The sequence below is a fragment of the Fulmarus glacialis genome, unplaced genomic scaffold (genome assembly GCF_000690835.1).
Source record: "Fulmarus glacialis isolate BGI_N327 unplaced genomic scaffold, ASM69083v1 scaffold30865, whole genome shotgun sequence".
In the NCBI taxonomy this organism is placed as follows: Eukaryota; Metazoa; Chordata; class Aves; order Procellariiformes; family Procellariidae; genus Fulmarus; species Fulmarus glacialis.
Window position 1 is genome coordinate 62,795 of NW_009214155.1, and position 23,533 is coordinate 86,327.

At 44.5% G+C, this 23,533-nt stretch overlaps 1 protein-coding gene across 1 annotated transcript in view; it reads right to left on the reverse strand.

Annotated features, from left to right (window-relative positions):
* The window catches only part of DNAH1 (dynein, axonemal, heavy chain 1), a gene marked incomplete at its 5' end in the record, with an annotated part of 71,367 nt that extends 48,746 nt beyond the window's left edge, over positions 1-22,621 (reverse strand). Inside the window, 19 exons of the mRNA XM_009578465.1 lie at positions 447-700; positions 2,562-2,760; positions 3,745-3,900; positions 5,008-5,149; positions 6,588-6,670; positions 7,460-7,579; positions 8,221-8,446; positions 9,781-9,974; positions 10,559-10,709; positions 11,722-12,020; positions 13,221-13,432; positions 14,270-14,427; positions 15,635-15,887; positions 16,425-16,586; positions 18,108-18,240; positions 18,772-18,928; positions 19,300-19,474; positions 21,866-21,938; positions 22,531-22,621. Coding sequence (XP_009576760.1) covers positions 447-700; positions 2,562-2,760; positions 3,745-3,900; positions 5,008-5,149; positions 6,588-6,670; positions 7,460-7,579; positions 8,221-8,446; positions 9,781-9,974; positions 10,559-10,709; positions 11,722-12,020; positions 13,221-13,432; positions 14,270-14,427; positions 15,635-15,887; positions 16,425-16,586; positions 18,108-18,240; positions 18,772-18,928; positions 19,300-19,474; positions 21,866-21,938; positions 22,531-22,621 — 3,238 coding nt within the window. The remainder of the gene's footprint in view (positions 1-446; positions 701-2,561; positions 2,761-3,744; positions 3,901-5,007; positions 5,150-6,587; positions 6,671-7,459; positions 7,580-8,220; positions 8,447-9,780; positions 9,975-10,558; positions 10,710-11,721; positions 12,021-13,220; positions 13,433-14,269; positions 14,428-15,634; positions 15,888-16,424; positions 16,587-18,107; positions 18,241-18,771; positions 18,929-19,299; positions 19,475-21,865; positions 21,939-22,530) is intronic.
* Positions 22,622-23,533: the final 912 nt, after the last annotated feature.

The window sequence follows — 23,533 nt, forward strand, 5'->3', positions numbered from 1 at the left end:
GCTGAAAGACTATCTAACCTATGAATCTCCAGAGCCAGCAAGTGTTGCCCGCACTTTTAGTGTGTTAAAGGATTTGCCACCTCTGTTTTCAGTCACAGCTAATCTCCCTGACATAACGTTTGAATGGCAGAATGCAGACAATCAATTTATTTTAACTTAAACAGTCACTAATCCCACGGTGAGGTGTGAGACCCAACCAGTGGATCAGGCAGCGCTGTTATGCTATGACTGACATTCTATGCAAAGCGAAATGACGACTTCTAGCATGTGAACTCAGTTGTGTGGCCATTGCTCTCCTTTCTAAGGGCAGCAGCCTTTTTACTTCTGCTGCAGAACGTGTCTAATGCTCTGGGACAACAGGAACATCACCTAAGGCAATGACTACCTGCTCAACAGAAATGTATTTGAGAAGCAACCAAAGACACAGCAAGCCCCTCTCTCCTCACATTCTCAATGGCGTATTCCTTGCCAGCTATCTCGGCTACTTTGGTAATGCTCTCGATATGGTCCAGCAGGTTCATGTCCAAGCAGCGACCAACTGTCAGATTGGGTTCTAGCTTGATATCAATGTTCATATCTTCTGACAGCATCTCCCAGTGCCGGTTTCTCATACCAGGATTGCGCAGCCCTTGAATTAAGGGGACGTATAGTCTGAATTCTTCAATCTTGTCTCGAAACTCCATTGCCACACCCTGGCAGGCTTTCAGGGAGAAAAACATAAGAACATCAGCAACAACAGTGTGAGGAAGTTGCCTTAAGAAACTTCCTAGAAATTGTCTAAAGCCTGATGTGCTTGTAGACACATGTGTGGGGTAGGTAAGCAGCAGGAGAGAGCACTGGAAAATGCAGGCTGAAGTAATGAGGACACAAAGGCGCTCTCTACATGGCTACTAAGCTACGATTCAAGCCCACTCCCAGAAGCAGACCTGCCTATTAGCCAAAAGTCTGTTATAGGCAAGTCCATGCTAAGCAAAAGTGTACCTTAGCCTAGAGCTCACCAGAAGATGAGATGCAAACAAATTTAATTCCTTAATATGGGCCCACGCATGATGAAGCCCCTCTGCAAATAGATATTTTAGAAGCTCCAGTCATCGTTCCAAGATCTTCACTTCCTTAACAAGATTGGGCCACGAGTTATCTCACACCCCAGCTCAGGCCATCCTAAATAGAAGATGGACACTATACATAGGAGCTAGAAGTAGGCTAGGATGACAGTCAGATATGGAAATGGAAAGCATGCAGGAGAGGCCCCGCCAGCCTATGGCCACACTAGAGGCAAAGGTACTTCTGCCTCATAGGAAGGACAAAGTCAAGGAAAGGGCTTTGCTCTCTGGAGGCATCCTGGAAACCCACATCTCCACACTGTTCACATCCTGCCCTTTTTCAGCTTGTACTATTGCGAGTAAATCAATGGACAGGCAAAGAACATGGGACTTGCTTCCTTTCCAAAATCTGGCTACAGCATGTGTCTCCTTTTGTTGCTTTCTGCGTGGTTGCACTGCACACTCACAGCAAGGATGTGACCACCTCACACTCCCTGCTGGGTGGTATGCAAAGACAAGGCAGACTCAAGGACGAAGCATATATTTTACCAGGTGCCAGGGAATATTGCAATGAATATGAGCAGGTATTCTTAGTATTTCTGTTTACCATAATGATTCATAGTTACTCACGCATCCACTCATCACCTCCTCCATTGGGGCTGATTCATGGCATTGTTTAAAAGCAAGTTCAAGTTAAAAAGGATGAATCAAAAATCTCCCACTGCAAAATATATTTCAATCTAAGCCATCTGGCAGGAGATTTTAGAATTAGCTTTAAAGAATGACCAACGCTTCTCTGAGAATCATGGAATGGGAAGTTAAGCTACAACTGAAGTCTCAATTTCAGCTTTACTAGGAGCCACGATTAAAAGACCTTCACGTGAATTGCAAGGGCTGGATGTGATCATCTAAACTTCATATACATTCAGGCAGGCAGGAAAACAGTTATTACATTCCACAGATCATTTCCAGATTTTGCAATTTCATTTTATTCATAACAAAATCAAGATCTCTTCTGGCTTTCCATTAAATTCATTGGCCAATAGAGAAAAGATTGGCCAAGAAAACAGCACCTGGGAGACCCAGATTCAAGTTCCTTTGCTGCCTGACTTGCATAAGGGCTTAAACCCACATGTCTAGCCACTGGGCTATATAGTAATTCTCTATGACTAGTCTGGATTATTTTACTTTATATAAATGAGTAAATACTAACTGCAACATAAGAGGGTGGCTTTTATTTCAGTACTGTCTTGGGAATTAGGTATAAAAGGGATTTGCAGCCTGGTTGTTTCCATGCCAAACTGGTACTTCAAGCAGCAAACTAGCATCTAGATGTGAATCATCATAGTTCCAGAAAAAAAATGGAAAATAACTTTGCTAGCATTTTCTCAGCTGGCTCTAATACACACAACACATCCATGTGACATCTTGACAATTCCTGTTCAGAACACTCTGTGACATTCCTCACATCAAAATGCTGATATGCACCAACTTCCTTTCCCCAGACTGCTTATCTACCTGGTGAATCCTTGAACTGCTTCATGCATCTCTGCATTGTCTTAAAAGAGTCACTGACATTCTTTTCTAGCTGCTCAGCCTCAATTTCCATGAGAGGATCATTCATCCAGCTCTCATACCACTGCATCCAGTCTGACACTGTAGTCCAGAGATCATAGTATGGCTGGAAGTCCTTAACCATCCTGGATAGCTTACTGTACTTTGGAAAGAGAGAAAAAGCAAGCATAAGCAACAAGTGTATTCTCCTCTGGATGACAGCTTGCATGTCAAAAGGCCAAAAAAGGCACAATACTTTTTGGAATCTCAAGCAAGCAATGAGAAAATGTGTACTTCACGAGGACGTATCAGACTACCTTCTCCTGGGACCACAATATAGATTCCAAGGGAGAGCAATGAGCAGAGCTGGGCTTTACACATTCAGGCCAAAATGTATCCAGTGGAGCTGTGCCTGCACCATGTGTCTGGCATGGAAAGCACCCTCTCCACTTGCCTCTACAAATGCTCGGCTGCAGAATGAGGGCAGTCCACACACAATGACTGAAAGCACACACTGCACATCATAATGAAACTTGGCTCCTTACAGTGAAGGAGATGTAACCATAGACTGAGAGGTAGGAAAGGATCACGTGAACTCCACTTCTACTCTGCAGCCAGACTAGGCTGGACGTGGATGACAATGATTCATTGGCAGCTGAACAGCTACAGGCAAAATGAGTGTTTGCAACCACATAAACTGTTGCCTTAGGAGAACATGCTACGCTCCGAGCCCAGCCAGCTGCCTGCACACTGCTATGCAACCACTCTCATTCACTTCTATATAACTACAGTAACAGCCTTACAGAAATTGATGCATCTTAATTGCTGCTTCAAGACCTTTCCCACCCAATTTCTCCTCATTAACATCACTCAGATCTGAGTGTGGGCACCCAAAGTTTCTCACAGAAGTGGCAATATCAGGCCCATGAAAAGCCTTCCACATTCACCTGGGATCAGCTCTTCTGCAGCACAGTGGACTGATGGAGCAGTGTGGTCACTCTACAAGACCGCGGAGCAGTTAATCAGATAAATCAAAAGAGCATGAAGGATTCCTTCCTGAGGAACTGTGTCTCATTATTTGCTCTACCTACCATCTAGAAGGCCCAACAAAGATTAAGGTCCTGTAGGTACAGGACCTGACACTTACATCAGTAACTTTTATCCCAAAGATTCTTTCCCTGTTGTTGTAGAGGATTGCCAAATTCTGAAGCTCCTTCAGCTGCTTCCTGACCTCCCTTGCTTTGTTAACCAACTCATGAGCTTGGTTAACGTCTACCTGGATGGAAAATCCACCTACAGTCAGCTGGAAGAGAAAAGGCAGGCATGAGGAGTGGCTCTGAAGCTGAGTGCTGCCTCTGGAGATCTCAGCTTCCTGGTGTGCTTTTTGTTACATTCAAAGACAAGATTTTTATGCTCACAATTTCACCTCCCCTAATCCAATTCCCCTTCTGTTTAGACCACAATGAAAGTGGTGAGGAGAAGCAACAACCACTGGTCAGGTGGTTGAAAGTGCAAATGTGATGACCAGCTGCTTTTCATCTTTGTGACAATTGTTAATCCCTGAGGAGTAGGAGCAATGAGCCTGTGCCCAAATTTCTTGCTACTGATTTTATACTGTTATTAGTTATGGAATCAGTGAAGTGAAAATGATAGCTCTACTAGGTCACTCAGGTTGTTTCCAAGAATTGTTTAACAACACATGTCCAGAGCTTCTCTAATAACTTTTCTATTTTGTTTTGGTGGTTTGGTTTTGTTTGTTTGTTTGTTTTGATTTGTGGTTGGTGTTTTGTTTTGTTTTTTTTTTAAAAAAAACAGTGTTGGGGTATTATCATTTTGGGAGGCTATTTCCAAGGTAATCTAGGTCACTGATTACAGCCTTTCCAATATGGCTTTTTTTTTTCTGTATTTAAGAATTTCTGGTGAAAAATAAAATTCAAACTGTTTCAGCAGAAACCAGAGGTATCTCAGCTCCAAAACTCTGCTATTGTTTCAGGGTCTTTCACACAATATGAGTTCCATGACTAAATGATGTATTTTTTCCCCCTTGATGGCAGCGCATCACAGGACATGCTCTGCAGGGAACTGAGTACGCAAAAAAGAAAAAGGAGGTGCATGTATTGCCTGAGTACCAAGAATCGGAATACTGTATCTCGATGAACACCTTCCCCGTGAAAAATCAGTATTTCTGCAAAGAGTATTGTCTTTTCCACAGAAATGAAACTCTTAATCAAAAGCCCAACTTCCAATAAAAAACTGGGGCGGTGTGTGTGTGTTGATAATTTTTGGTCCAACAATACATTGACCTAAAAACTCATCTGACTAAAATCCTATCTGAACGTTTCCCATCTGGCTGACCACAAGAGCTTCAAGGTCCCCTTCTCTGGACAGTTTATTGTCAGGGGCTTAATACCTGCATCTCTTCCAGTTTGTCTTGAAAGCTGTTCTGATCTATGACCTGGATCTTGCGAAATTTGTCTTCATCCTCCAGGTGCTGGAGCCGAATGGACTCAGCTTGCATAGTTATTTTCAACGGCCAGTAACTTGCAGACCACCTGCACTCACATGATATAACAAAACAAACAAACAAAAAAAAAAAAAAAAAAGGGCAGAGAGAGAGAGAAGCTTTTTGAGCATATGTTTGAAATGCTGAAAATAACAGAATGAGAAAGCCAACTCCCACCAAACAAGGAAGCTTTACAACAACAGAAACACATGTGGTTTCAACAAAACATTTTTTTCCAGCTTGTCTTGTTGATATGCAGTCCTTGTGACTAGGCTATTCAATTGGAGAGGGCTGGGGAGAAGTGGAGGGCCTTTTTAAAAGGAACAAATCCAGTATGTTGCTGAAAAGCTAGGAGACAGCAAAATAACAGTTGGCATCCAGAGGGAATGTCTGTCTTTGAATGTATTCACAAGGAACTGAAAAAAATGGGATCAGAGCCTTGGCTTGTGGCTTTTCAGGGCTACTGAAAAAGCCAGTCTCCTGTTAAGCAGGGCAGTGAGGGGCCAGGGTAACCCAGATACAGTGAAGCTCTGGATAGCAAGGCTTCTGCAGAATGCCCTGGGGAGTGCAATGCAGACACAGGAAAGGTTGCACAAAGTGCCTGCTCATGGCAAGGCAGGTTTCTTGGTTCTTGCTCAGCCATAGCCCACCCATTACTCCATTTGGACTTGTTAGCCTGTGTACAATGCCAGATGCAAGCTTTGCAGCATTACGCTCGAGGTCACACCCCTCCTAGCGCCTGGGGATGCAGCAATCTCCTACTAGTTCTGCATGTGCCAGGTCTGGTCAGTGGGCATACGGCTACATCTGTGCTAAGCTGTCCTAGAGCTGAGCTGCTTTCCTGCAGCTTCTGTGGGATTTTCGCACTGTGCATCCCATGTTTCTAGTTTCAGGAGCACTCTGCAGAGACTCACTCAGGTTGCAGACACACTGGACCAAGTCCATGTCATATTAGAGGGTGCTTCCAGAGCTGAGCTGGCTTTAGAAGCTGTGTAGCTGTGTTTGTGAACTGACTCTGCTACTGGGGCATAGTCAGGACCCAATGTGAATAACATAGCCAAGGATAAAACTAAGAGGAGACTGCATGGAAAAGAAATGCAGTAATAATACAGGGTTCATGTTCCTTCCTAGTCCTAAGAAAACCCTGGGAGTGTTCCTACCTTGGAAGTGTTCATTCAGTTTCAGACACAGACTAAACTGTGCACTTTGAGACCTTGCAAATGTCTCCAAAAAAACAAGAGAAAAGAGCTTTAATACGTTAAACAGGTTAATAGCTACCAGTTTGCCTTGCCCCAGGCCAGAAGGCAGTGTGAACCTACGCTTCTTCTCTATAAACTTCATTTCAAGAATTCAGTGCTCATATAGCCTGAGAGGCACTTAAAAGTTCTGCTGGAGTCCTTGATCGACACATAGCCCCTGAAGCACTGAGAATGGTAATTGCTGCAAAGTGTCCCACTTCGACAGTGGGAGAAATGTCTTGTGCTCACTTGTCATTGAAATCTTCTTCGGTAAGATTGTAAAGGAATTCCTCCATGACCTTGTAATCTTCCATGACTTCACGAATCAGTTCCTGAACAGGGTGAGAGAAAGAGAAAAAAAATAGACACCTTTAGACCATACCGATTCCAACTCTCTGGTGTATACCTCGTTTTCATGAGGTGCCTTTGAAGGGCGTTAGTCACACAAGCTTAATGTGATGTAGGCTGCTTCTCTGCTGTGCGAACAGTGGGAATGGATTTACAACCCCTTGTTCTGTGAATGATCACGTCATCATCTCCCTCTGTTCTGTGTGAATGAAAAGAAGTGTAGCCTAGTGGATTAAGTGCGGGACAGAAATTGAGTGTTTTGGGTTATCCTCCAGGTTCTTTCCTTGGCATGGACAAGTCAGCTTACAGCTTGATGCCTTTGTTCCTCATTTGTTCAGCTGGGAGAAGACCTACAGTTCAAATAACTTTGAAATAACTCCGAACTAGAATGTCCTATTAGAAGAAATATGTTAACAGCAATATGAGCATTTGGTAGCAGAAATGTTTTCTTGAAAACAACATTCATTTTTAGAAGACAGCTATTCAGTACACAAATGGATCATGAAGGTAGAAAAAGCATAGGTAAGTCTTTTAGGCAAGATTTTTAACTTGTATTTTGTTTTGCATAAATATTTAAATTAATGATATGTGTATTTAAAAATACAAATCTTAGGAATTACACAAATACAAAGCCAGGAATCTTATGGCATTGCATGCAAAGACATCCAAGCAAAAAAACTGGAGTTCTGCTTCTGAGACACCACGCATTGCATTGACAAATTTCCTCCTCCCTTCCCTTGATGTCCCCTGTCCAAAAGGAGAGCATGCCCTACCTCCTGCACAGCCAGCTGCTCGGGGACTCCCTTCATCCACTCCCGCAGCTCAGCCAGTTCCTCGATGCTGTTTGGTTTCTCATGGATTTTGCAGCTGGCGGCTTTATATGCATCACAGATCTGCAGGAGGACACAGCAGAGAAAAGACCATCAAAAATTCATCAATTGCTAATGGGCAAACTGGAAAACCTGCCATGATCCACCCACTTCCCATTCTGAAGGTGGTCTAAAGTGATGAGTACACAGTCCTGTTCTGTCTTTTTCTTTCCACAGTCTTTCTCCATCCATCTCATTTGAACTCAAATGGAATGAGACGGCCAAAAAAAGAGGAAGTGGAACTGCAGGTATGTGGTTTGAAATGATGACAATAACACATTTAGACAACCCTCTGGCAGATGCAACTGTCTATATTCCAGTTATCCTCAGAGCAAGCAGAAGGACCTTCCAGTTGTCTACTGGGCAGATCTTTTCAATCCACCAAGACATTTTTACAAGATGGCAGAGTCTTGAAGAATTTAATCTCAAGAGATACAGCTTCCAGGCACATAATTTATTAAGTATATTTAATACTTGGTTTGGTTGAGTCTGCATATCTCACCTCTAGTCCTTTTTTAAATAATCACTCTGATGCAATCTTTAAAATGTTGTCATTAATGTCGCCTCAGTTGCTGTCTTTTGGCCATTTCACAAACACAGCAATTTCAAAAGCAAAAGGACAAGACAAGACACTGACAGATAATGTATTGAACCAGGTAACTTACATTCTGCACCTGCAAATGGAGGTTTTTAGCCAGCATGTCCAACATGGAAGTGGCAAGTGCTTTGTATTTTTCAGAGAGATTTTGCTTAACACCTTCTATGCTGACATGGAAGGGACCAATGACAATAGAACTAGGTAGAGTGTTATCCAGGTTCTCCTTTTCAGCCAAGTGCATGTTTACTATACTCATCACCTCCTGGGCAGATGGACATTGCTCTTCATAGTCTCTGTAAACAAAAACACCAAGAAAAAAAAAGGTAACGTAGACCTTAAGATTATTTGAGCATCCAGGCTGTTCGTAGGATGTCCAGACATGTCTGCCCAAAAGGATCAAGACATTAAATTAATAATGAGTATGTTTACTGTTGTTAAAACATGCATCTATTCGAATGTATACAACTTTCTGCAAGCACAGACTGAGAGGGTACCAATGGCTTCTAGACCTTACAACCAAAGATATACTACATAGGAAGTGAGGAGTGTTTGTATCACAGTCAAGTACACGAGTGCTAGCTTTAACGAGCATGGGAAGCTATAATAGCAAAGACATCCCATGTAAATTCCATCTGTTTGGGTGACCAGCCTGCACCGAAGGCTCTGCTTCACTGCCACAGTTACCAACAACAAGCAGAGGAAGGTGTTGGTAGGCTGCCTATGCCTACCTGCACTGCAGCTACACCCACGTAGCAGTGTAGACAGGTCCCAAGTTTCAGAAGATGTGTATATGAGAAGACATGGAACTTGTACGTAGCTGAGGAACATTAGTGGGGAGCAAGAGAAGGAACCACTCAAATCTACAACAGGTTTCAGAGCACAATAGGTGTGGAGTGGAATAAAAGCACAAAATATTTTAGCTGCAGAAAAGGAGTGGAAGAAAGAGATGAAAGAGGTAATAAGGCAAGAGGAGAGGGAGAGATAAAATGAAAGTACTGGTGCAAACAGGGCAAGGTCAGGAGGCACCTTGGGGGAGGGCAGGCACTTCAGTGTGTTCTGGGAAGAGACAGGACCTTGTCAGATGGGATTTGTAAATTGATTAAGCTGGAATAACAAAAGAGAAAAAGGGCTTCATTCCCACTATTTGGAGAAAACATGAGGCCTAAAAAGAAGACCATTAAAGTAACAGAGGCTAAAGGACAGCATAGGTGCAAAGAGTTTTGGCAGTGAAAACAATGAGGTTGAAACAAAAGAAAACATTACTTTCTACAGAACGTTATCAATCTGAACAGATGCTATTTGAAGGAGGTCAGAGTCAAGTATGCTAACTGGATTTTCAAACAGGATGAGTCATTTTTAGGGCCATTAATATCTCCAATTACACTTACAAACATGACAGGAATGTGAGGCAGAGGCAGGAAGAAATTCTCAGTGCCACCACCAATGTCCTCTAAAAGCATGGACCATTGCCCATGGCTGAATGATGGATGCCTGATCTCACATCTGAGGCACGTCATGCACATTCGTGGTCTCAGAACAGGTCCCGTATTCTCAGGCACATCCACACAACAGCTTCTGAAAAGGCTTGCATTTTGGGTTAGAGGTGCCTCTGTCAGAAGCCACTTACCTTAGAAAGTACTGGATGTCATTGTTATTTAGCTCTAAGAACTTCTCATATCTCTTGGCGTAGGCTTGGAGAGGGATCAGTGCCTTTTGTATGGCAGACCGCATAGCCTCACGTAGTTCTTCCACTTCTGGTTCGTGCAAGCCCACTGAGTCCAGCAAGGGCGTGCCTGTGATAAGTATGTTCTCCAACACATACTGGAAGAGGAAGGAGAAAGGTCTTTCAGGACTAGCAGAGCTAACCATGACTCCTCAGAAGAGTGGTGAGACAATCACCAGTGGCACTTTTGGGAAGTCATGCAGTCCATCCTTCTACATCGTGTCAGGAATTGTTTTATCAGTTTTACATTGCCTCCCCAAAGAAGGAGGATCTAGGGAGATAGGTCTTTCACAGTAACAGGCAGAAGGATGCGTATGCAGAAGAGATCTGCACCAGACTGACAGCACTGAAAAAGGTGCTATTTCCTTTATGAGTCTGCTTTTACCAGCTGCCATGCAGTTAGGGCAACCAGGCTACTTAGGACATGTCTCCACAGAACCTGCAACACTAAAGCAGAGATAGCAACCACATAAAATAGCTACAGGTTTGGGGACCTTGAAGAAATCCTGTCAGAATAGAACTGCATTAGCACAGCGCTGTGCTCAAATTAATTAAACCGGATTCCCAACTACCTACTTCTGCAACTCTATCCCTCAGTACAAGCTCAAGGGTGTCTATGCTAAGCTGCCATGTACTGAGAAGACTTGCACAGCTGTATCACTGTTGGTGCAGAAGAGTTCACCTTCTCCAGCTGCGGGACAGTGTGAGTCACCAGGATTCCCTTGTCAAACAGAGAAATAAGGGACTTCTCAAAGCTCTCCACAGGGGGGCTGAAGTGAACACCACTGCTGTCTAGCACAAGGTCTGTTACAAAGGGTGGATTCCTTTGAGGCCTGCAGTGGGAAGAGATAAGGAAGAACAAAGATGCTTTTTGAAACAATGGCACACAACTCTGGCGCTGATACTAAAATGCCTACTGGACAGGAAAGGAAAGCAGAGGAGAGGAGGACTGTCCCATGCAGATGAAGGTAATGAAACACTGCATTCTGAACCTACCAGTAAAGACGTTGAGAACTCTTGTCTATCAAAGGTGAAGGAAGTGACAATCATGACATACCAGGATCCCCAAAAGTCATAATGTTGAGTCTCTTATGTTGAGAATTGGAGCTGCTTTACTGAAAAATTGCAGATGCTGTTCAAACCAGACATTCAGCATCTCCAATATACTCTTAAAATGTACCTTCCGGAAGTTATAATCAGTATCTTCCAATCTCGTATGTTACCAGCATGGCTCATGTTCAGCTGAAGTCAGTGTCAAGATTTCCACTGATTTCAAGGTAAAAGGCCTCATGTGAGTGGCAGGTTTTTTTTAATTTCTTTCCTGTTTTCAAACCTTCCTTTTTTAATACCATGAAGGACAGAAATCCTTAAATCAATACCCAGTGGAAGAAAATTCTAGGCACTGTGACAACCTGAATTTGGTATTCTTTAGAGATCCCAGGCCAGATCCTGCTCCTGAGGTTTAATCCAAGAATGGAATTAAACAGCCATGCCTCCTGGTATTCTTCTTCCTGGCCTCCAGAAAAAAGCTAGTAGTAATTATTTGTTCCCCTGACAATGCTGGGAGTGGCTAATCTTTAGAACAGTATGTCAAAGTAGCAGACCTTGGTTATGATGGGCTGCCTCGTATCACTAACAGCAACTTGAAATCTGTACTAACAGAGCAGCCAGCTCTGTATCATTCTTCCAGACTCAAGCAAATGTGTCAGGTGGAGGACTGGGGGGAACAGCCCAGCCTAAAGCTCCCATACAGTGCAAAGCTTGCTTGCAAAAACAGTAGTTAGAAAGACAATGGCACTATGCTTTTCTGCTCTTTCCACCCTTTTTTTCCTCTCTCTTCCTTACCTGTAGGGACTATTGATGAGGTCATCTCCCCATTCCATGTCCTCTGAGCAATTCAGGATACTATGGCAAGCATCCAGCAGAAGCTGGGTGAAGCTGATCAGTGAGTTCTGGACCAGATAGCGCACAGAGTCCTGAAGGATGAATTTGATGCGCTTCATCAGCTTACACAGTTTGGACATCTGGTAGACATCCCAGTGGCTCTGTTCCAGGTTGTACCAGTCTTTGCCTGCATCTCTCAGGTTGCTCTTTACTGCAGTCTTTAGAGTACTGATCCAAGTATCCTTGAGATACACCTGAACCTAGGGCAAAGAAACAAAGCAAGCTGTGTAATCCTCCAAGGGCTGATGGGAAAGCAGTAAAGTGAGGTTAGCTGCCAGCTGGGACTGCTGGACCTTCCTCTGCTGTGAAAGGTAATTTTTTCTCAGAGCTGTGGCAGCTAAACTGTAGCTCTAAATTCATGCACACACATGTGGCATCTGAACCTGGCCATACATCTCCTTCACGGACAAAAGACCTACAAAAAGAAAGCCTGATGTTCCTTCTTTTTATACACAGTGTTTCCTTTTTGTTCTCTTTTCTATAGAGTAGTATCCCTGGAGCTGATTGTGTCAGGGTTCCTCATAAAAAGTTGTGTAGATAGTATGATGAGCAAGTAAAGGACAGAATGTTGTCTTCTCTTGACAAGCGAGGAGAAAGAGGGGAAGAAGCCAAGGGCAGCAGCAGTCTGCAGTATTTTAATTTATTAAAATACCACCAAGTGTCACTTTTGCTCCACAGGCAGCTGCTGTTTGTGTGTAATAAAAAAACCTCAGTCACTGAGTGGATGACAGCACTACCTAGCTGAAACAGCATGGGACTGGGAAGGACCAGCACATGCCCTCTGCTGCTGATTTACTGTGTAACCCTGTGCAAGCTACTCCGTGTGGCCACACCCAGCATGCAATGTACCACCCTCATTTAGAGGGCATGAAGATCTTCTGGCGAGAGTTACCACAGAGTTGCAAATTTTTGTCCTAGTCTGTCTACTGGCAATGCAAGCAGAGTAATCTAATTAAGCACACAAAGAGTGTAGAAAAGCATTACCCCCATGAGTGCTTCAGGAGGAATCAAAACTCTTGTGCCTTGCAACTGGAGGGATCAAGAAATAAAAAAAATCTGGAAACTTTTGAGTGCAAACCAGGACTGTTATCTGCATGGAGACCAGAAGAAGGAAAGAGGGGCTGTAGCCCTATGTGGCCACTTGTTCAACACATGCCTAAGAGCATGGTTAGCATTGGCTGATGCTAACTAGGGGGCTATGGCTCTTTCAGTTCATCCTCCCCACATGCCAATAAATTTGACATGCACATGCAAATTCCTCACTGCCCCACCCACAATGTCTCCTTTGAAAGCTCATCTGTTTCCAGGGAATCGATCTGCAGCTGCTGCATCTGTCTAATACTCGCTGACAGCCCTGCTGGCTGCTCCATCTGTTCACCCCCCACGGTTCCTCTGCTCACCTGAGTGAAGGTCTGGGTCTGGATCTGTTCAAACTCCTCCAAGCAGACCTGCTTGGTTAAGGTTGAGTTAAACAGAGACATGGTGGCTGCCTTGTTGCACTCATCTTGCACCTGTGTAAGGAGAAGGATGACTTCTGGTCTGGTCAGGAGTGAGACAAAGTTGAAATCTGCTTGTCGTTCATCAAAAGGATAGTCTGGGATCCAGATGAGCCCTGGCACCGAAAAAAAAGAATGTGTTATTGCCTGCAACGGCCATCCCAGCTTCTGTTTTAGAGGAAGAGTACAGCTCCCTTTGGGAGAGCGCTTGAGAAAAGGACTCCCCTCTGATGCACAGGCCTTATCATGTAGCAGTTTCAGCAGACGGCTGGATGAAAAGAGAGTCTCTGCTCTGCAGCAGAGCCTTTCTGCAGCCTCCCACTAGGGGTTGAGGGACTGCCTTGGTGCCTGACCTTCCTGAGGCTTTGACTTATGAAGTTTCCATGAGAAAGAAGATTGGACTTGAAGAACCTTCCCACTGAGGCTTCAAGGCAAGACTGAGTCCTCTCATCTGTGAGAGGCCACTTGCGAACCACTTCAAGGCGTTCCAATCTTTGGAAGATCGAAGTGCACAAAATACGCCCCCCAATCTTTTACTGTGGTCATTTTTCTCCAGTTCGGGACTCTAAAAGAGCCTGAGGCCTCTTTCACACCTGACGTATGCCACAACTGAGCACAGCAAAGGGAAGGCGGCCAGCCCCAGCACAGTGCAGAGTGGAAGGCAGTTAAGCTAATTACACTGCCTTGCATTTGGTGCCATTAAGGGTACACTTGCAGAGTTACTGCAGCTTAGCTGATGGATGGTAATGTGTTATACTGAGGTAACATGAACATGCAAATATACCCTAAAAAAGAGCAGACATACTCAAAAGTCTCATAATCTCCTGCTGCTGCCCCTTACGAGCCCTAATCATTAACAAGAACCTGAGAGTTTCTACAACAAAGCATGAATCCTATTAAAGACAAGAGGTCTTATAACCATGTCAAGTTCAAACTACTTCACTGTCCCGTACCTTTCTCCGGTACTTTCTTCTCCTCTTTGTCTGGCAGGGTGACATAAGAAAACGTCTGAGGTTTGGAAGTGACGACTCTGTCAAAGCTGATCCTGTTCATAGTGCGTTCATAGTCTAATCTCACTTCTTTCTCCAGGCAGCACATATGGTCTAACACCCTGTTACAAGTCATGGAAACAATGATAACCCATGGTGTTTGAGCAGAAGTATTTCTGTAGCTTTACTGCAAAACCCACCCTTCACTCCCTCCCTCCTGGATTTGCTAACCCAGAAGCTCACCTACTACTGAACGCAATAGGAGAGCTGTGCAGACAATGAAGCAGCCAGCAAAGCTATCAACTGGATATTTAATGACAGAGGCAAGTGGGAACCTGGGACTAGGACAAGTGTCTTTTCAGATCAAAGCAAAATCTCCACTGGGGGTGTGCAAGGGGAGAAACATTACAGAGGGGAGGGGAAAAAAACAAGAACTGAGGAAGCTAGCTGGCAATACTGGAAAAGTTGGGCTATCCGAGCTGTCCTCCCAACCGCCTCCTGCTAGTCTCCTCAGCCAAAACATGTGTGTAAGTGCTGAAACCTTGCTCTAGGAAATCATCATCTTTCACCTCAAGCAGGCACAGTACTTTTCTTTATACCTATATTTCTGCTCACAGAGACTAATTACTCTCCTACTCTCTAGTTTAGGCTGGCAGACCATGCAGCCCTTCACACCTTCCTGTCCCTGAGCTGGGCAATCCGTCATGGCTGATTCCCAGCGACACCGCTCATGATTCATCAGCCCAGGGACTTGTGATATGAACTGCATCTCAAAGAGACACTTGATTATATCCAGGTGGAGATCTCCTGTTCTGTTTGCTTCACGCTGTGCAGATCTTCTTTTGATTTTAGCAGCTGTTAATAAGCAGGAGAGTCACCAGCAGACAACAGCCAACTATCTGGAGACAGCTGGTGGTCTGCAGATCAATTCAGCAATGACTGATCTGTTCCCTGAAAGCACAGGGAGACAGCAAGGTCAACCATGCCATTTCTGTCCAACCTTCCTGCTGTTGAGGGCCACTTAACTGCAGGTGTAAGCATGGCTCAGTGGATCTGCATATGAAGCATACATCTACTTCATCTTGGAACACTGACAGATCACCCATCCTGTACATGTGTCCCTGGGGCTCTTGTCCTACCTAATTCTGACGACACTCTGGGCAAGAGGGTGGTGTGCATGTGCACAGGCTGGAAGGCAGATGAGATCCATGGTCTATGAGTTGGATGCTCAAGATCTGCCTCCTTTGTCACTTGTTTTGTAGCCCTACAAAGTCCTACAACGTTAATGGACTGAAGGGTGAGACCCCAGACATGTACTTGATGCTTTACCTCTTCTCTTTCTTCAGTTTGGGAGTATGCATAGCCAACAGCTTCATTCTCTGCAGGCTCTTCTCGTTGATGCTATTTAGTCCATCTGCGGGCATGCAGTCCACATACAGGTGATACAGTAGCAATGCCTGCGTCTTCTTACGCAAGCTGTTGGCAGAAACTACCCGCTGTGCAAACACCTGGGGATCTTCGGCCAGAAACAGTAGGCAAACTCGTGGCACCCAGTACTGACATGACAACAATGGCGCTCTTCCTGGGAAATGAAAGTAAAGCTTACAAAAGTCTACAGGGAAAACAAAACTCATAACGGCTTGCAATGCTGACAGCAGCTTTTTGATGGACAATATAATTGGGCTGGCTTACTGGAGATCAAAATGAGGGATCAAAGCTGAGGACAGCAAGGGACAAGGAGCATTGAATTAGCAGCATCTCCAAACCTTTCAAAATGGGGGTACTTCATCTTAATCTGTTCACATTCCCCCTCAAAATGGCACTGGCCCAGAAAAACCATCATTTAACTTTTCTTGAAGGCAGGGAAGATGGGAGACAGAGGAAAAAAAAGGTATATCCAAAGCAAAGGCCTCAAATAGGTTGTCAAATTAAGCTGTGGAGTTCTCTCACCTGGAGGTTTTTCAGGACAGGTGAAACAGACATGTGTCAGGACTGATAACAGGGAGAGGAATTAAATTACTTCTTGACGTCCTTCCTATCTCTACCTAGGACAAGCGTGGGTAATGGACTGGTTCTCAGAGTATATGCCAGGTCCCAAAAGGCCTTACTTGAAACACACCTTGTGGAGTTATTCCTCCATTGAGGATGGGTCTCCCTTCTTCATCCCGCACCAGCCCATTCTTATCTGTTTTATGGACCAAGTAAAGCTCTGTCTCCTTGTCATAATCCAGAACACCAACATCAATCCACTTGTAGATTAACTTCTGGCTTTTAGAGTCCTCTGAGAGAATCAAGGATTAAAGCAGGGTTAGTCCATTCTTCCGAAGGCTACAGCAAATGGACTTCCCTGATCAGAGTGGTGACGCTACTGTCAAATTCATTTACTAGTTTGAATCTCGGTCAATCTCACACAATTTCTGCTGTGATCAACTAAATAATGAACTCAGGTCTTACAGCTTAGCATTTGTACATTTGTACATTTGCACACACCAGAGCCCTCCATTTTCCTCCTCTCACCTCTGTGGCTTCCCTGTGGACCATCCTCCCACCTCCTGCTTCAGGCACTCCCACTTACTCTTTGCAGCCATAGTCCTGTAGGCCCCTACATCTTCTCTTTCAGCCCATACCTGGGGACCTGTCTGCCTCCCAATTCCTTCACCCCTTGATCCAGGACCCTTCATTACTCACATGGGCTCTGTGGGGATTCCATTTTCCTTTCCCAAGTGAGGCTCTAGCTCTGTGTTGCCCTCCACACGAGTCCTCATTCTTGTAAGTGGGACTGGACGTAAAACCCTGTGCCTTCTCCCCCAGTCTATTATTTCTCTGGGTCATTCCCAGGGCATCTAACTCAGATGTTTGGATCTTCTTAAATGCTGGGAAGCGCTATCCATACAGATATATATTTATATCGCTATCAATATAGATACAGGTCAGGACAGCGTTATACTGAAGCTGAGAACGGATGCTGTTAACCATGGCTCTGAGCTATAGGAACTTGCAGCAGCGCTGGCACTATACAGATGCCGGTGGTCTCACCTCCCCCAGGGCCTGAAGGGTCTGACTACTCGTGTGCAGAACAGTCCATTCAACCTGGGGAGTGATCAGGCGTAGTGATCCCCAAGCCAGCTGCAAGCAGAACTCAGCCATCACGTGCTGGCTGCCTGAGGATCCGCACAGCTTACATTTCATGCTTAGGTTTTGCAGACAGCCAAGCCTCTGGAGGTTGCCTCAGAGCTGCAGTCAGTATGCATGCCTACACTTTAAAGCTAGTGCAGATGTGTTGCTATGAGCTGCAGCCACAACTGGACACCAGTACAGCTGTACCTAGTGATGCCTTCTCATTGGGAAGGCTCTGAGTGACAGGAAAACAAGATATCCACGTCACTTAATTTGCCCCAGACTTACTACTTGGATTTTCACTGCAGTCTGAACTTGACTTCTCATCCTGCACTCACAGGGAAATCCAGGGAGAACATATTGTGTTCAAGCTAACTAACTAACTTCATGATGATACCTACATATCAATAAAGTGATATTTTGACTGTACTGACTTCAGGCACAGAAAGGAGGGCAAAAGGCAGAGGCTACTTCTGAAGAAGTGGAAACAGTCAGTCCAGGGCAGGACTGACAGTCATCAAGATCCCTGGTCTCTTGCTCTGTCTGCCTGAGTCTGGTCAGAATGAGTTATTGCTTTTCTGCTATTCAGAGCTGCATTCGTCAGAATCTACGTGCTCCCTTCTGCTGGATGGGCCTGTAATTGTTAGTGTTGCCTCGTTTGAGCAGTAACTCATTCAAGCTTTACCGTGTCCCAGTACATCATCTGTAGGTAAAAGTGCTTTTCCAGGCACTGGCTTTCTATCGTGAGATCCTGGATCCAGTCCTAGCGAGATCCACTCTTCTGGGGTTCGACAGTCATACTCGTCATTGTCAAATATCTAAAAAGCCAGGATATGAGGGAAATGAAGTCTTACTTCAGAGAGAAGAAAACACCTGATACAAAATTTCACGGGAGGAAAATTAATATGCAGTTCCTAAACGGGCTACAAAAAGAGAAAACAGTCCAGGTGCAAAACCTGTGCTGATCTTTGATCAACAATCTTCTCCCAAACAGCAATATCTGTACCTCTAGCCCTTTCCTAGGGAGCAGAGACACCACCTGGAGAGGTCTCACACAATAATAGTACTGACTACTCCATCCGGAAGGAAACATGAGACAACACCTTTTCTTTGGACACACAAATGACAGTGAGGAGCACCCTCAAAGACTATTAGCTCTGCGGGAAATTGTGGGCACCTTGAAGAAGATGCTCAGCATCTTGTAGAGATCCTTCAGGGCCCAAACCTGCTCTAAAACATTTCCTTGTTTTAGTCTGTTGTATCAATGATGGCTAACTGTCCTGCAATTCTGAGAAATATCCTGTGGTATAAGCAATGAGATAGATCACAAGTGCCAAACGCTCTCTTACCTTTAATGGGAGGTAGATGGGAAAGACAGGATCCTTCCTCTCCTCAATAGTTGGCATATTGTCAGGATCGTGGTGCCTTGGCATCAGCTGATTGGAGTCTATCCCCTTGCTGGCTAAGAGCTGAGCAATATCAAAGGTGAGATATAGCTGTCTTCTCCTGTGTTGAATCAGAGGGGAAAATAACCACTTAATGTACCTAGAAGGGCTCCCATGCCTGTAACTCCACTTTTTGAACATGCACCCCTATCAGTAAAAAAGTTTTTGAGTAAAAAACTTTTGAAATTAAAAAAGGATAAGAAAAAGTTGAAATAAACGCTATTTTAAAAAAATATTTTTTACCCGCATCCCAGTGAGTTGTCTTGTGCACTTCCTGCAATGCACACACCCCACTTTGGAGACCACTGCCTTCCAGTGGATAGTATTTTCCTAAAGATTTTTGACATGCCGTGTCTCGAAAGCAAAAGTCAACCCCCTAATCTGCTGTATCCATTCTGTAATGATGTCTCTATCCACTTGCTGGTTACTTACCTCTCTACCTCAACCTTCCGAGGGCATTGCCCTGGAAGCCCTTGGAAGGCAATCTGCACTTTGGGCTCAAATGATTGTACTGGGAAATCTGATTTTATGAGGTTCTCGGTGGTTGGTCCAATCACTTGCTTATCCAGGACACTTCCAAAGTCCTCAGGCATCTTGAAGGTTGTGACTGAGAGACAAAGAGAAACACACATCTGAAACCACCAGACATACACACACACAGGAGGACTGTGCTGTCTCCTGGGTTGTCTGCAGAAGTCACTTCATTAGATTTGTGAGAGAAATCAAGCAGACATCAAATGGAAAACAGAAAGGAAGACCTTTTTTCCTGCTGCAATATGTCATTATGGTTTTCCAGTATCAAAATGATGGCATAGAAGAAGCCTCCTTACTGAGAATTACTGTCACGCACCTTATTAGGAGGTAAAGCACTGACCTGGCTCTAAAGAGCTCTGTTCTGTTCCCAGCTTTGCTACAGACTCTCTACATGACCGTGGGCAAGTTACTATCTCTAGTGCACGGCTTCCCTCACTCTCAGAAAGGGGTGGGATTCCCCTGGGGTGCACTGAGAGTCAGTCATAGCTGGGAGGAACTCGGTCAAGATGGTGATAAAAGGCTTATGAATATTGCAGGAGAGAACAAGGTCATCTTTATGTGCTGAAGTCCTATTCACACCTTACCTGGGACAAACTTCTCCTCGGTTTTTGGTCAAGCGAACCTCCCACTCACATCAGCAGTGGTGTGAGAAAAAATCGAGCTAAACAGCTAACAATCTCACGATTTGGCCAAATGTTTTTAATGGAAATTTGGACTAAGCAAAAAGTATACATTTCCAAGAACGGGTTGAAATTAAACCATGTCATTTACCCCATAAATAAACTAAACTGTTTATATTGCTAAACAAGCTGCAAATAATAGAACAGCAGCAAACTGGGAATTTGAAGCTTAACCTAAATTAAGTAATTGCATGCAAGCTTTAAAAAGCACTATTCCCTAGACAGAGCTAAGCATTGAGCTAAAAACAGATTTTAGTGGAGTGAGAGCTTTTCATTTGATGAACTTTCACACTTTACCAAGGAGAAACTTAAGGTTCTGGCTCGTAAGCAGGTATTTTGGACGTCAAGCTTTGGACCAAATCCTTCACCCTGCTCCGTGTGCTCCTTGATTTCAAAGCAATTATGCAGAGCAGCCAATAATACTGAAGCCAGACATGTTTCAGGATGATCAGGTACAGAAAAGGTCTTCTAAGAGGTCATTCCCTTGCCCTTCTCAAATGGCCCCTGACACAACCCCCGTAGCTATACATTGTCTGCTTAGGAACTAAAGGAAATAGCCACTGAACTGGCTTCTCTCTCTCTACTCCCCTCTCTTAGGAAGGACTCCTACCCTGGAATAAATATGAACCTAAACATTTCCATTGTCCATACCAACATGCATGCTTACAACAATTTCGAGGAATCCCTAAATGCAGAGGGTTTACTACAGCTCCTTTAGCCTCATGCATATCTCTTTCTTGGGGTCTTTAAAGAATGGCCCTGATTTATATTTGTTGTCAGGGAGCACAGCTGTTCCAATTTTGCCACTTCATTGTTGCAAAATCCATGGCACCATCCATTATGGCACTTTGTGCACTATCAACTATTTATGTCAATACTTAGCGTTTCATTTGCATTTACGTTTCCAGCTTGATAGCTTCTTCCCCCTTGAAGAAGCAGCAGATCATAAATAGAGATCTGTCTCCACTTGTTAGGGATGAGTCTAGCTTGTCAAGATTCACTTGAGGATGCAGTCATTTGTCCTCACTCATGAAAATAAATGTCACTTTTAAGCACAAGAAGGTGGTATATATAGTTACCATCTTTCTCTAAGACTAAAATCCTCTCACATGCACACTTTCTCTCCACCTGCTGCCCGCTTATGATCCATATCCCCAGGAGTGCTCTAAGGGCCAGGAGAGTGCTGGCAAACCTTTCAACCATGCTCTGTTCCTATATTTTAGCATCCACGATACAACAAGCTCTTGTAAGCAGGTGGGACCAGCAACTCTGTATACACAAAGACCCCTTGCATCTAGGAGAACAAGCCACTCTGGGGCACAGCTAGATGCAGAATGAATAAATGAGATAGATAGGACCGTGATTTTGGCTATGGGTACCTAGATCCTGAATACAGCTCTCATGGGCAGATCCCATTTTCACAGGAAAGTGGCATTGCTCGCTCCTTACGCAACGATAATGCATGTAAATTTAGTGCTTTCCTGCTATATGGCTTGTGGGACCAAACTCCCATAGGCAGCAATGCAGTCTACCGTGAACCCTGGGGTAGAGAAAAGAGAGCATGGTTTTACCACCCAGTCAGATCACTTTGCTCCACCTCTAAATGAAATTCACTCTTCACAGGACATTCAAGCAGCTCAGCACCATTCCTGGCATTGAGAGGAGAATGAAAGCATAGCACTAACCTAGAGTAATCAGCCTAATTCCAGTACGCTCACTATAAGCCACCATAAAAGTTATGGCCTCATTTCCTGCCACATCACGTTTCCTCTTAGTATATTTACCTTTAGGGGTGTGCTGCTCGAGGTCCGCCTGTCTTAGCAAAGCGTGGTACATATGGGGGCCAGCACAAACATCCTGAAATGCAGCATGTGAGGGAAGTGTCAGAGATAACAAAGCACAGTTGTAGCACAGTGGGAGTGTGGGTTATAGAGGTCCAGAGAGAAAGTGAGACTGTAAGACCAACTTTACTAGAGCTTTAGGGACAATTGAGACTGTGAGTAATGGTCAGAAAAGGCTCAAAGAGGCACAAATACCTGGAAACTTCAGCCCAATGCATAGAGAGGCAGGGGATTTGTCAGCAGAGTGCAGCCTGATGTCAGCTCAAAATGTAGATTGGGGGCTGATGAGGTAGGCAGTCATTAAGGTTTTACTTCCAAATATCATCTGCAGTCACAACCACATGCCTGCCCTGCCACGCTGGCATCCTAAACCCAGGCAACATCATGATGACAGTGATAGCACTGGCCATTGAGGAAGGCAGCACAACTACGATCAGGAAGAACCTTACGGCTTCACTTTGTAAGGGTGAAGGTCTTGCACAAAGGCCTCTGACCAAAATGAAGGGCTAGGACCTAGGGTGAAAGCTGTATTCTCCATACCAGGTGTACTATAGGTCTGTCCATTTTAGAAGGACAGTGATAGAAAAAGAACTGCTCTTTGCACTTACCTCCGAGATGTTGGAGGCTCTTGGAGTGAGGACATCAGCATAAAACATCTTTTGTCCAAAGGCCGAGTATTTTTTTGGCTCCTGGTTGCAGCTATCGGGAAGCAACAAACTTGTTCCTGGACTGCAGTCCCAGCATGAAGTCTCATTGCTGGTACCAGGAGGGCTGGGGCTCCTACCCAGAGAATTCGTCAAATCCTTGTTTGCTTTATCCATCTTCTTAGGAGAACAATGCTGTGATGCAACCCTGGGCCTGCTAGAGTGGAAAGACATCGAGCCTGTTAAACTCTCTTTGGCACTCCTCCACACCCTCCCACCGCGCTGGATATTGTTGGCTTGCTAAGAAGATGAGTGGGTAACAAGGTAGGTTCGACCCCCTGCTTCAGTACCAAGCGCTGCCTTGGTGACCTGGGGGCCATTGGGCTCACGTGGCTGACTCGATGGCTCACTAGCCCCAGGGAAAGAAAGCACTTTATTATTCCAAATGGGTTTTGGAGGGGGAAAACCAGCAGTGTACGCATGAAAAGCTGCTTTCTTGAAGCAGCAGGGGCTTCCCAGATCTGTGGCAGCATCCAAAAGGCTGTCAGGAGAATTTGAGTAAATGGGACTACAACAGAAATGCCACTTTTGCTGTACCCAAATCCCGTAAAAAACTTGTCACACTTGACTCCAGTGGGAGTAGGCTACAGCCTGGATACCAATACAGCTACTCCCAGGTGTAAAGTCTGACTCTTTTATTTAAATAATTCAGGAGAGATGTTTAAGCATCGCCTAACGAATATTAAAATATAGCCAGAAGCTCCCTTCTCTCTCTTCCTGGAAGGGATATTTTTGCTGGTGATCTGAGCTCACAAATAATTTCTACTCTTCCACCTTGTGAGACACAAGTCCAGGCAAATATCACAGCTGTATGGCTTTATTTTATAAAAACCTTTGCGCACTGAGAGATTCTAATTAAGAACAGCCCTTGGACTTCTGGCACAATGATAATGCAAGCCTTGATTTT